The sequence below is a fragment of the Mobula birostris genome, chromosome X (genome assembly GCF_030028105.1).
Source record: "Mobula birostris isolate sMobBir1 chromosome X, sMobBir1.hap1, whole genome shotgun sequence".
NCBI lineage: Eukaryota > Metazoa > Chordata > Chondrichthyes > Myliobatiformes > Myliobatidae > Mobula > Mobula birostris.
In genome coordinates this window covers 53,803,110-53,816,614 of record NC_092402.1, presented here as the reverse complement: position 1 = coordinate 53,816,614, position 13,505 = coordinate 53,803,110, and the positions used below count along the sequence as shown (strand labels likewise).

At 47.0% G+C, this 13,505-nt stretch overlaps 1 protein-coding gene across 1 annotated transcript in view; it reads right to left on the bottom strand.

The window, feature by feature from the left end:
* Window positions 1-1,503: 1,503 nt before the first annotated feature.
* Window positions 1,504-13,505, bottom strand: part of espl1 (extra spindle pole bodies like 1, separase) — a 63,605-nt gene continuing 51,603 nt past the window's right edge. Inside the window, exons 24-26 of the mRNA XM_072248971.1 lie at window positions 13,458-13,477; window positions 13,152-13,316; window positions 1,504-1,844 (exon numbers count right to left, since the gene is read on the bottom strand). Coding sequence (XP_072105072.1) covers window positions 1,643-1,844; window positions 13,152-13,316; window positions 13,458-13,477 — 387 coding nt within the window. The 3' untranslated portion in view covers window positions 1,504-1,642. The remainder of the gene's footprint in view (window positions 1,845-13,151; window positions 13,317-13,457; window positions 13,478-13,505) is intronic.

The following is a 13,505-nucleotide window of genomic DNA, read 5'->3' as shown; positions in this document are numbered from 1 at the left end:
TGAACTGCTCTGCAACCCACAGTTTTCGTGTGGACGAGTTGCGTTTTTTTAAATTTGTGATTACCAGTGTTTGAATTTCAGAATCAGAATTATTATCACCGGCATGTGACATGAAATTTGTTAACTTAGCAACAGCAGTTCAATGCAATACATAATCCAGCAGGGAGAAAAATAAATAAGTAGATCAATTACATATATTGAATAGATTTTTTAAAAGTGCATACACAGAAATACTGTATATTTAAAAAAAAAGTGCCCAAAGATTCAATGTCCATTTAGAAATCGGATGGCAGAGGGGAAAAAGCTGTTCCTGAATCGCTGAGTGTGTGCCTTCAGTCTTCTGTATCTCCTACATGATGATAAGTGAGAAAAGGGCATGCCCTGCAGTGGTGCAGTGCTAGCCAGAGCGCATCCGGCACACCTTTGAGAAAAAAGCCAAAATAAACAAGCTAATTAATTAGGTGCCACCCGGGGTGATTTGAGTATCTCAGAAACTGCTGATCTCCTGGGATTTTTACACACAACAAACTCTGGAGTTTACAAAGAATGGTGCCAAACACAAAAAAAAGAACATCCAGTGAGTGGATTTAACAAGATGTTTTCGCTCACAGAACAGCCACTTGCTGGGTGTTTTTTTGTGTGTTTGGCACCATTCTTTGTAAACTCCAGAGTTTGTTGTGTGTAAAAATCCCAGGAGATCAGCAGATTCTGAGATACTCACATCACCCTGGGCGGCACCTAATTAATTAGTTCATTTATTTCGGCTTTTTTCTTAGAGGTGCCAGATGCGCTCTCGCTAGCACTACACCCCTGATGCCCTGGGTGTTGGAGATCCTTAATAACGGATGCTGCCTTTCTGAGACACCACTCCCTAAAGATGTCCTGGGTACTTTGTAGGCTAGTACCCAAGATGGAGCTGACTAAATTTACAACCCTCTGCAGCTTCTTTTGGTCCTGTGCAGTAGCCCCCCCACCTCCCCCATACCAGACAGTGATGCAGCCTGTCAGAATGCTCTCCACAGTACATCTATAGGAGGTTTTGAGTGTATTTGTTGACATGCCAAATCTCTTCAAACTCCTAATAAAGTATAGCCACTGTCTTGCCTTCTTTATAACTACATCAATATGTTGGGACCAGGTTAGATCCTCAGAGATCTTGACACCTAGGAACTTGAAGCTGCTCACTCTCTCCACTTTTGATCCCTCTATGAGGATTGGTATGTGTTCCTTCGTCTTACCCTTCCTGAAGTCTACAATCAGCTCTTTGGTCTTACTGATGTTGAGTGCCAGGTTGTTGCTGTGGCATCATTCCACTAGTTGGCACATCTCACTCCTGTACGCTCTCTTATCACCACCTGCTACTACTGTGTCCACCTGCTTCCCCAGACACCTGGTGTACTGTTCTCTGATACAGGGCTCCCACAATCTCCCCAACCATCCCATCCCCACCTTTGCTCTCCCAGATCCCCTCACTCCCTGCAGCACCAACACTCATCTGTGATGATGAAAAGAACCTTTATTGAGGGCTTACAAACATTGGAGATTGAGAGGGTTGGGTTGGGGTGGGGGGTATTTAACAAGCCAGGGTCTTTGAATAGATTTAACAAGCTGGTATCTTGGGGAGGGAGCGAGGATCTCTGTGTCACCGCAGGGAGACGTCGAGTCCGTAGACCACAGGAGAAGCACCGATGAGGTATTTGAGCTTGGGAGCTTGTCGTGCCCGAGAGATGTGGTGCAGGAGGGAGGTATGGTCCTGTGCGCCCAGCCAGCCCTTCAGCAGCTGCTCCATGTAGCGGTCGATATCCTTATCTGTAACATCCCACAGGTTGCCCAAGTACAGGGGGCTGAGGGTGGGCAGGGCAAAAGTAGGCATTAGTGAGCCTGGTACAACATTACTCTCCCTCTCCCTTAGTCCCACACACCTCCACATCTGCCCCCCCCGCCAGACCCATCCTCCCCCATTCTCACCCTCCATCCCCTTCTCTATCCCCACCAGTCACAAACCTCCCCCACATCTCCTGCCCCATCGTCATCTCTTATGCTCCCAACACACACCCTTTCCCATCTACTCTCCCCCCCAACCTGTCTCCATCTCCCCCATTCACACACACCTCCCCATCTCCATAAGAGATAAGAGAATTAGGCCATTCAACCCATCGAGTTGCTCCACTATACCATCATGTCTGATTTACTATCACTCTCAACCCCATTCTCGACCATATCCTTTGACCCTTATCAACATCTGCTTTAAATATACCCAGTCTTTTCCCTTCACAACTGTCTGTGGCAATGAATTCCACAGATTTGCAGGCTAAAAACAAAATCCTCATTTCTGTTCTACAAAGACATACTTCGAGGGTGTGGTCTCTGGTCCTAGACTCCTCCACGATAGGAAACATCCTCTCTACGTCCACTCTATCTGAGCATGAGATACTTATACACTAAGTATGAGGGAGAGATATGTGGAACACACAATGAACCTTGTGGCCTAATTCTGCTCCTATGTTTTATGGCCTTTCAATCTTGAACAGGTTTCAGTGAGATCCACCTTTGTTCCACTGAACTCTGAGAGCAGCAGTAAATCCGAGGTCGGAAACCTGAGAAGATGCAGCTCACTCACGTTCAGCGACCGAGTAGAAAAAGGCAGTGTCTTGTGGCAGTTTAGTGCTTCAAGCAGTGGAGCAGTGGCAAATCAGAGACCAGAAGCTCGAGAAGACGTAGCTCACTCAAGTTCACTGACTGAGTAAAAAAAAAAGCAGCAACTTGATGCCTCGAGCAGTGGCAAATCAGAGATCGGAAGGAAGCCTGACAAGACGTAGTTCACTCAGGTTCGCCGATTGACTAGAAAAGACAGCGTCTCTTGGCAGCTTGGAGCTCTGAGCAGTGGCAAATCAGAGAGATCAGTAGCCTAAGATGTAGCTCACTCAGGTTTGCTGACTGAGTACAAGGCAGTGACACGGCAGTTTGGTGCTCTGAGCAGCGGCAAATCGGAGAGATTGGAAGCCCGAGAATATGTAGCTCACTCAGGTTATTGGTTGAGTAGAAAAGGCCGGGACTTGCGACAGTTTTATGCTTTGAGCAGCAGCAAATCAGCGATCAAAAGCCTGACAAGATGGAACTCACTCAGGTTCACCAGTTGAGTCAAGAAGGCAGTGACTCACGGCGGTTTGGAGCTTTGAGCAGCAGCAAATCAGAGAAAATGGAAATCTAAAAAGACGTAGCTCACTCAGGTTCGCCAACAGTAGAAGGTAGTGATTTGTGGCAGTTTGGTGCTTTGAGCAGTGGCAAATCGGAGACTGGAAGCCTGACAAGATGGAGCTCACTCAGGTTCACAGATTGAGTACAAAAGGTAGCAATTCACAGAGGTTTGGTGCTTTGACCAGCAGCAAATTGGAGATCAGAAGCCTGAGAAGACGTAGCTCATTCAGGTTCGCTGATTGAGTAGAAAAGGCAGGAACTTAAAACAGTTTGGAGCTTTGAGCAGCAGCAAATCGCAGACTGGGAGTCTGAGAAGATGGAGCTCACTCAGGTTCATCGATTGAGAACCACTAAGCGAGCAATAAAGAGGATATAGATTATGAAAATAAATGTGCAAAATATAAAAATGGATAATAAAACTTTCTTTTTATAATTATATAAAGCGGAAAAGGGTAGATAAAGTGAAAGTAGGTCCCATGGAGGACGAGATGGGGAAATTGATACTGGGTAATGAGGAAATGGCTGAGGCCTTGAATGAGTATTTTGTGTTGGTCTTTACAGTAGAGGACATGTCCAACATGCCAAAATGAGATGTTATGGATGCAATGAGAGTTGAGGACCTTGATACAATAGCTGTCACTAAAGAGGTAGTATTAAGCAAACTTGTGGGCCTGAAGATAGACATGTTCCCTGGTCCTGATGGAATGCATCCCAGGGTACTGAAAGAAATGGCAGAAGTTATATTAGAGGCTTTGGTGATAATTTACTAAAATTCTTTGGACTCTGGGCAGGTCCCAGCAGATTGTAAGGTGACAAAAGTCATGCCACTGTTCAAAAAAGGATGTAGGCAAAAGGTAGCTAACTATTGATCAGTTAGTTTAACATCTGTAGTTGGGAAAATGCCTGAAGCTATCATTAAAGAAGAAATAGCAAGGCATCTGGAAAGAAATGGATCCATCAGGCAGACACAGCATGGATTCAGCAAAGGCAGGTCCTGTTTGACAAACTTACTGGAGTTCTTTGAGGATAATAACAAGCGCAGTGGATAGAGGGGAACAGATGGACATTACTTACTTGGATTTCCAGAAGGCGTTTGATAAGGTGCTGCATAAAAGGCTTATCCATAAGATAAAGGTGCAAAGAGTTGGGAATGATGTATTTGCATGGATAGAGGATTGGTTAACTAATAGAAAGCAGAGAGTTGGGATACATGGGTGTTTCTCTGGTTGGCAATCAGCGGTGAGTGGTGTGCCACAGGGGTTGGTGCTGGGCCAGCAACTGTTCATGATATACATTAATGAAATGGACAGGGGACCAAGTGTTGTGTATCTAAGTTTGCTGATGACACTAAATTGAGTGGAAAAGCAAATTGTGCAGAGGATACAGGGAGTCTGCAGAGAGATATAGATAGGTTAAGTGAGTGGGCAAAGGTCTGGTAGATGGAGTACAATGTTGGTAGATGTGAGGTCATCCACTTTGGAAGGAAAAATGGAAGAGCAGATTATTATTTAAATGGTAAAAATTTCCATCATGCTGCTGTGCAGAATGACGTGGGAGTGCTTGTTCATGAATCACAAAAGGTTGGTTTACAGGTGCAGCAGGCTGTCACGAAGGCAAATGGAATGTTGGCCTTCATTGCTAGAGGGATTGAATTTAAGAGCAGGGAGGTTATGCTACAACTGTACAGGGTACTGGTGAGGCTGCATCTGGAGTACTGTGTGCAGTTCTGGTCTCCTTACTTGAGGAAGGATGTACTGGCTTTGGAGGCAGTGCAGAGGAGGTTCACCAGGTTGATTCCAGAGATGAGGGGGTGAGACTATGAGGAGAGATTGAGTAGCCTGGGACTGTACTCGCTGGAATTCAGAAGAATGAGAGGATATCTTATAGAAACATAAAATTATGAAAGGGATAGATAAGATAGAGGCAGGAAAGTTGTTTCCGCCGGTAGGTGAGACTAGAACTAGGGGACATAGCCTCAAGATTCAGGGGAGTAGATTTAGGACAGAGATGAGGAGGAACTGCTTTTCCCAGAGGGTGGTGAATCAGTGGAATTCTCTGACAAATGAAACAGTGGAGGCTACCTCAGTAAATATATTTATGATAAGTTTGTATAGATTTTTGCATAGTAGGGGAATTAAGGATGATAGAGAAAAGGCAGGAGCAGGCTCAATGGGCCAGATGGCCTACGCCTGCTTTAATATCATTTGTTCTGAGTCGTCGAAAAGGCAGTGACACACAGCACTTTGGAGCTTTGAGCAGCAGCAAATTGGATACCATAACCATGAGAAGACATAGCTCACTCAGGTTCTCTGAGTAGAAAAAGGTAGCGATTCACGACAGTTTAGTGCTTTGAGCAGCAGCAAACTGGAACGGCCAGAAGCCTGAGAAGACGTAGCTCGCTCAGGTCCTCTGACTGAGTAGATAAGGTGGTAATGCGTGGCAGTTTGGTGCTTTGAACAACAGCGAATTGGAGAGACCAGAAGCCTGAGAAGGCATACCTCACTCAGGATCGCTGAGTAGAAAAAGGCAGTAATTCGCAGCAGTTTGGTGATTTGAGCAGCGGCAGATCAGAGATCAGAATCCTGGGTAGACATAGCTCACTCAGGTCCTCTGACTGAATAGAAAAAGGCAGTGTCTTGCAGCAGTTTGGTGATTTGAGCAGTGGCAGATCAGAGAGATTGGAAACCTGAGAAGACGTAGTTCACTCAGGTTCACCAATCGAGCACAAAAGGCAGAATCTTGCGGCAGTTTGATGCTTTGAGCAGCAGTAAACAGGAGATGGCAAGTTTGAGAAGATGTAGCTCACAATGGTTTGCTGACTGAGTACAAAAGGCAGCAACACACGAAGTTTGGTGCTCTGAGTAGCAGCAAATCAGAGAACAGAAGTTAGAGAAGACATAGTTCACTCAGGTTCTCTGACTGAGTAGAAAAAGGCAGTAATTCACGGCAGTTTGGTGCTTTGAGCAGCAGCAAATTAGAGATCAGAAGCCTGGGTAGACATAGTTCACTCAGGTCCTCTGACTGAGTAGAAAAAGGCAGTAATTCGCGGCAGTTTGGTGATTTGAGCAGCGGCAGATCAGAGATCAGAATCCTGGGTAGACATAGCTCACTCAGGTCCTCTGACTGAGTAGAAAAAGGCAGTGTCTTGCAGCAGTTTGGTGATTTGAGCAGTGGCAGATCAGAGAGATTGGAAACCTGAGAAGACGTAGTTCACTCAGGTTCACCAATCGAGCACAAAAGGCAGAATCTTGCGGCAGTTTGATGCTTTGAGCAGCAGTAAACAGGAGATGGCAAGTTTGAGAAGATGTAGCTCACAATGGTTTGCTGACTGAGTACAAAAGGCAGCAACACACGAAGTTTGGTGCTCTGAGTAGCAGCAAATCAGAGAACAGAAGTTAGAGAAGACATAGTTCACTCAGGTTCTCTGACTGAGTAGAAAAAGGCAGTAATTCACGGCAGTTTGGTGCTTTGAGCAGCGACAAATTAGAGATCAGAAGCCTGGGTAGACATAGCTCACTCAGGTCCTCTGACTGAGTAGAAAAAGGCAGTAATTCACGGCAGTTTGGAGCTTTGAGCAGCAGCAAATTGGAGATCAGAATCCTGGGTAGACACAGCTCACTCAGGTCCTCTGACTGAGTAGAAAAAGGCAGTAATTCACGGCAGTTTGGAGCTTTGAGCAGCAGCAAATCAGAGATCAGAAGCATGGGTAGACGTAGCTCACTCAGGTCCTCTGACTGAGTAGGAAAAGGCAGTAATTCACGGCAGTTTTGTGCTTTGAGCAGCAGCAAATTGGAGATCAGAATCCTGGGTAGACATAGCTCACTCAGGTCCTCTGACTGACCAGAAAAAGGCAGTAATTCACGGCAGTTTGGAGCTTTGAGCAGCGACAAATTAGAGATCAGAAGCCTGGGTAGACATAGCTCACTCAGGTCCTCTGACTGAGTAGAAAAAGGCAGTAATTCACGGCAGTTTGGAGCTTTGAGCAGCAGCAAATTGGAGATCAGAATCCTGGGTAGACACAGCTCACTCAGGTCCTCTGACTGAGTAGAAAAAGGCAGTAATTCGCGGCAGTTTGGTGATTTGAGCAGCGGCAGATCAGAGATCAGAATCCTGGGTAGACATAGCTCACTCAGGTCCTCTGACTGAGTAGAAAAAGGCAGTGTCTTGCAGCAGTTTGGTGATTTGAGCAGTGGCAGATCAGAAAGATTGGAAACTTGAGAAGACGTAGTTCACTCAGGTTCACCAATCGAGCACAAAAGGCAGAATCTTGCGGCAGTTTGATGCTTTGAGCAGCAGTAAACAGGAGATGGCAAGTTTGAGAAGATGTAGCTCACAATGGTTTGCTGACTGAGTACAAAAGGCAGCAACACACGAAGTTTGGTGCTCTGAGTAGCAGCAAATCAGAGAACAGAAGTTAGAGAAGACATAGTTCACTCAGGTCCTCTGACTGAGTAGAAAAAGGCAGTAATTCGCGGCAGTTTGGAGCTTTGAGCAGCGGCAGATCAGAGATCAGAAGCCTGGGTAGATGTAGCTCACTCAGGTCCTCTGACTGAGTAGGAAAAGGCAGTAATTCACGGCAGTTTGGTGCTTTGAGCAGCAGCAAATTGGAGATCAGAATCCTGGGTAGACACAGCTCACTCAGGTCCTCTGACTGAGTAGAAAAAGGCAGTAATTCACGGCAGTTTGGTGCTTTGAGCAGCGACAAATTGGAGATCAGAAGCCTGGGTAGACATAGCTCATTCAGGTACTCTGACTGAGTAGAAAAAGGCAGTAATTCGCGGCATTTTGGAGCTTTGAGCAGCAGCAAATCAGAGATCAGAAGCCTGAGAATACGGAGCTCACTCAGGTTTCCCAATCCAGTACCACAGGCAGCGACTTGTGGCAGTTTGATGCTTTGAGCAGCAGCAAATTGGAGAGACCGGAAGTTTGAGAACACATAGCTCATTCAGGTTTGCTGACTGAGTAGTATAGGCAGCAACTTGCAGCAATTTAGTACTTTGAGCAGAGGCAAATAGTAGAGATCAGAAGCCTGAGAAAATATACCTCACTGACTGAGTAAAAAGGGGCAGTAATTCGCAGCAGTTTGGAGCTTTGAGCAGCAGCAAATTGGAGATCAGAGGCCTGAGAAGACGTAGCTCACTCAGGTTCGCTGATTGAGTAGAAAAGGCAGCAACATGCAGGAATTTATTGCTTTGAGCAGCAGCAAATAGGAGAGATTGGAAGCCCAGGAATATATAGCTCATTAACTGAGTAAAAAAGGGCAGACACTTGCGGCAGTTTGGTGCTTTGAACAGCAGCGAATCAGAGATCAGAGGCCTGGGTAGATGTAGCTCAATCAGGTCCTCTGACTGAGTAGAAAAAGGCAGTAATTCATGGCAGTTTGGTGCTTTGAGCAGCGGCAAATTGGAGAGACCAGAAGCCTAAAACCTAGCTCCCTCAGGTCCTCTGACTGAGTAGAAAAAGGCAGTGTCTTGCAGCAATTTGAGCAGCAGCAAATTGGAGAGATCAGAAGCCTGAGAATACGTAGCTCACTCAGGTTCAGCAATTGTGCACAAAAGGCAGCGACTCGCGAAGTTTGCTTTGAGCAGCGGCAGATCAGAGAGGTTGGAAACCTGAGAAGACATAGTTCACTCAGGTTTGCCAATTGAGTAGAAAAGGCAGCAATTTGCGGCAGTTTGATGCTTTGAGCAGCGGCAAATTGGAGAGACCAGAAGCCTGAGTAGACGTAGCTCACTCAGGTTTGCTGACTGAGTACAAAAGGCAGCGATTTGCAGAGGTTTGGTGCTTTGAGCGGCGGCCAATCAATCTTCTGGAGCTAAAAACGAAAAAATCTCCACTCCAACTTTGACCACTCTGGGCTGATTGGCAAGAACAAATTAATGTACGGCTTGCGACAAATGGAGTGACCATTGTCAGAGTGGAGATTTTTTCACTTTTAGTTCTTTAAGCCTTTAATGAAAGGAGATACCCCCCATCCCCTGTTTATTGTCCTTTCTTCTTTCTAGATGCCTAGTTAGAACAGTAAGGATGCCAGGCTAGATAATAGAATACTCCTTTTTGCAGGATGTGGGAAGGCCAATGAAAGTTACCAGGGAAGGTGATGAAGACAAGGCAGTGGATGTTGTATACATACACGTTAGCAGGGCATTTGAGAAGGTCCCACATGGGAGGTTGGCCAAAAAAGTTCAGTTGCTCAGCCTTCCAGATGAGGTAGTAAATTGGTTTAGACATTGGCTTTGTGGGAGAAGCCAGAGAGTGGTAGTAGATGGTTGCCTGTCTGACTGGAAGCCTGTGACTAGTGAAGTGCCACAGGGATCAGTGCTGGGTCCGTTGTTGTTTGTCATCTATATCAACGATCTGGGTGATCACGGGGTTAACTAGATATGCAAATCTGCAGATGACACCAAGATCGGGGGTGTAGTGGACAGTGAGAAAGGCGAACGTGGCTTGCAGTGGGATCTGAGTTATAAGGAAAGATTGCATAGGTTAGGACTTTATTCCTTGGAATGTAGAAGATTGAGAAGAGATTTGATAGAGGTATGCAAAATTATGAGAGGTATCAACTGGGTACATGCAAGCAGGCTTTTTCCACTGAGGCTGGGTGAGACTACAACAAGAGGTCATGGCTTAAGGGTGAAAGGTTAAAAGTTTAAGGGGAACATGAGGGGAAGCTTCTTCACTCAGAGTGTGGTGACAGCGTGGAACAAGCTGCCAGTGCAAGTGGTGCATGTGAGCTCTGTTTCAACGTTTAAGAGAAGTTTGGATAGGTACATGGAAGGTAGTGGTATGGAGGGCTATGGTTCCAATGCAGGTTGATGGGAGTAAACAGTTTAAATGGTTTGGCACAGACTAGATAGGCCAAAGAGTCAGTACTCACTGACTAACTCCGGTAAGTACAGGCCCAGAGCCATCAAACACTTATGTTAACCCTTTCATTCTAGGAATTATTCTCATGAACCTCCTCAGGACCCTCTCCCATGTCAGCACATCCTTTCTTCGATAAGGGGCCCAAAACTGACCGATGCCTTGTAAAACCTCAGCGTTACACCCTTGCTACCTCCTCAGTCCCACCCTCTTCCCCATCTGTATCTCCCAGCTTATACTGTCACCTTTGAGCCTAACCCACCCCACCCCCACTGCTCGCACGCATATCCATCTCTGTATCCAACTTTCACCCACCGTCCCCTCCGATCCTGTCTTAGTCTTTCGCAGTCACACCCAGATTGCCCTGTCTCCTGTCCCACAGTCCACCCCCTCCCCATCTGTCTCACCTGTTTCCACCGATCTGTCTTGCCAAACTCCTCCTTCCTCTCCCAAGTTCCACACACCTCTTTGTCTCCACCCTCCACCTGTACCCTTCCCTCCCCATCTCCATCTCACTCCCACCCACCCCCTTCTTTTCCCAGTTCCACACATCTCCCAGTCTCCATCAGTCCCATCCCTCCCTATCTGTCTTTCTTCCCTCTCACATCCCCTGGTCCAACAATCTCTTCCCGTCTCCCCCTCCTCCCACTTCCCCTCCCCATCATGTTCCCCCACGCCCCTCCCCCACCCCACTCCCTCGCCCCGCTCTCCCACCCCCCCCATTCCCACACTCCCTCCCCCAGTTCACCCCCATCCCACACCCCTTGCCCCGTCCTGTACCCCCCACTCCCCCTCCCCACAACCTCCACCCCGATCCACCTCCCCATCCCGCAGTCCCTACCCAGCTCCCCCTTCCCCATTCCGCACTGCATATCCCGCTCTCCCTTCCCACTTCCCCCCTCTCGATGTGGGTTCAATTTCAACATTTAAGAATAATTTGGAGAAGTACATGGATGGAAGGGGTCTGGGTCAATTAGATTCACCAGAAAAATAGGTCAGCATGGACTAGATGAGCCAATGGTTGAGTGGGAGGTCAAGAGTTCATCACTTAGTGCACAAGTGGTCTGTTCAATAGTCTTATTGCATGATAGAAGGATGTGGGGGCTTTGGAGAGATGCTGTCTGGATTGGAGGGCATGAACTATAAGCAGATCTTATTGTATAAGAGGACCATTCAAGTGGGCTAGAAGCTGCCCATGAGCCTGGTGGTAGATGCGTTCAGGCTTTTGTATCTCCTGCCTGATGGGAGGAGGGAGAAGAGAGGATGTCCAGGGTGGGAGGGGGTGTATTGATTACATTGTCAGCTGTTGAGCCAGTCAGAAGTGAGGACCCGTGGCAGGGCTTTCAGAAACTGGAGGGCATAGGTTTAAGGTGGGAGGGAAATATAGAAAGGACCTGAAGGGTAAGCTTCCCACATGGAGAGTAGGTGATACCTGGAAGGGAGGTGGTGGAATCAGACACTCTCACTGCATTTAAGACATAAGAACAGGCCTTTTGGCTCACTATCTCTCTCCTGAACACGATGCCAAATCAAACTAAATCTTTTCAGCCTGCACATTGTCCATATTCCTCCATTCCCTGCATAGTCATGTGTCTAACAGCCTCTCAAACACCTCTATCATATGTGCCTCAAACACAGGTCTCCCTGGCAGCACATTCCAGGCATCCACCACTCTTTTTAAAAAAAAACAACTTGCCCTGCACTCCTCCTTTGAACTTTCCCCTTCTCACCTTAAATGCATGGATTCTCATTTTTGACATTTCAACCCGGGAAAAAGATCCCCCCCCCCCACCCGTCTCTGATTCTCCAGAGAAAACAGCTCCAGTTTGTTGAACCTCTCCTTATAGCTCATACTCTCTAATCCAGGCAACATCCTAGTGAACCTCCTCTGCTCCCTCTCCAAAGCCCCCACACCCTTCCTGCAATGGGGTGACCAGAAATGCACACAACGCCCAAATGCTACCCAATCAGAATTTTATACAGCTGCAACAGGATTTCCCGACTCTTGTACTTATCACCCCGACCAATGAAGGCAAAGTTACCGTACTACATCTTTGCCACCCTGTCTATTTGTGTGGCCAATTTCAGGGAGCTAAGGACTTGGACCTCATTAGTTCTGTTAAGAGTCTTGACATTAACAGTGTACTTTTCCCTTACATTTGACCTCCTGGGTAACAGCCTCCCCTCCACGAACTCCAACACTTCTCGCTGCCTCAGTGAAGCAAACAGGATAATCAAAGACCCCACACACCCTGGACATTCTCTCTTCTCCCCTCTTCCATTGGGCAGACAATACAAAAGTCAGAAGCATGTACCACCAGGCTCAAGGACAGATTGTGCCCTACTTGTTATCAGACGATTGAACAGGTGGCTAGTACAATAGACACTTAACCTCATGATGTGCTTCACAATGATCTTGTACCTTATTGCCTGCCAGCACTGCACTATGTAACCATAATACTTGATTCTGCATTCTCTTATTATTTGAACTTGTTCTAGCTCAACGTACTGTGTAATAAACTTATCTATTTAAGTGTTTTTAAGAGATAAAGCAAGGTAGCAGGTCCTTTGGGCCCAATGAGCACATGCCACCCAATTACACGTGTGTAACTAATTAACCAACTAACCAATACGTCTTTGGAATGTGGGAGGAAACCAGAGCACCCAGAGCAAACCCATGGGGTCACAGGGAGAACGTATAAACTGCTTGCCGAATTGAACCTGGGTCATGTGCGCTGTAATAGTGTTACGTTAACTGCTACACTACCACACCACCACAAAAGCTTGTCTTGCATCTGTATGAACGATATGCAAGACAAACTTTTCACTGTGTCTTGGTACGTGACAATAATAAACTAATTCTTTACATTGTGACAGACAGTTCAAATGGGCAGGGTCTTAGGGGAAGGGTGCAATGGTTTGTTATTGTGCTGGCCCAAACATTGACTGGATTCTCTGCCTGAAGAGTCTGCCAGCCAGAACGTCCAGCACTTTGATTGTTGATACACAAGGAGGTTTCATCCATTTCTCCTTCCCCTCATAACCCCTCCCTCCCTCACCCCAGTAGAGGATCCGGCTCTCAGACTCACCAGCCAGCCATCATGTACTTGAGGACAATGCCAACACCCTCCAGGTTGCCACGAAGAGCCAGCGTGGCACTACTGCAGCCCAGAAGTAGAGACACCGCCCGGCAGCTGAGTTTCTGGATCTCCTGCCCCTCCAGGAATCGGACGCCAGCACCGTGACCGGCATACCTGGGCGAGACCGAGATCCATTAATGAGGGGGAGATTATCAGTGAGGGAGGGGGGTGGTGGGAGTGAAGGTGGAGATCAATTAGTGAGGGTAGATCTCCTGTCCCTCCAGGAATCAGATGCCTGCTCTGTGACCAGCATACCTGGGTGGGAGCAAAATCCACTGGGGGTGGAGAAATCTATTAATGAAT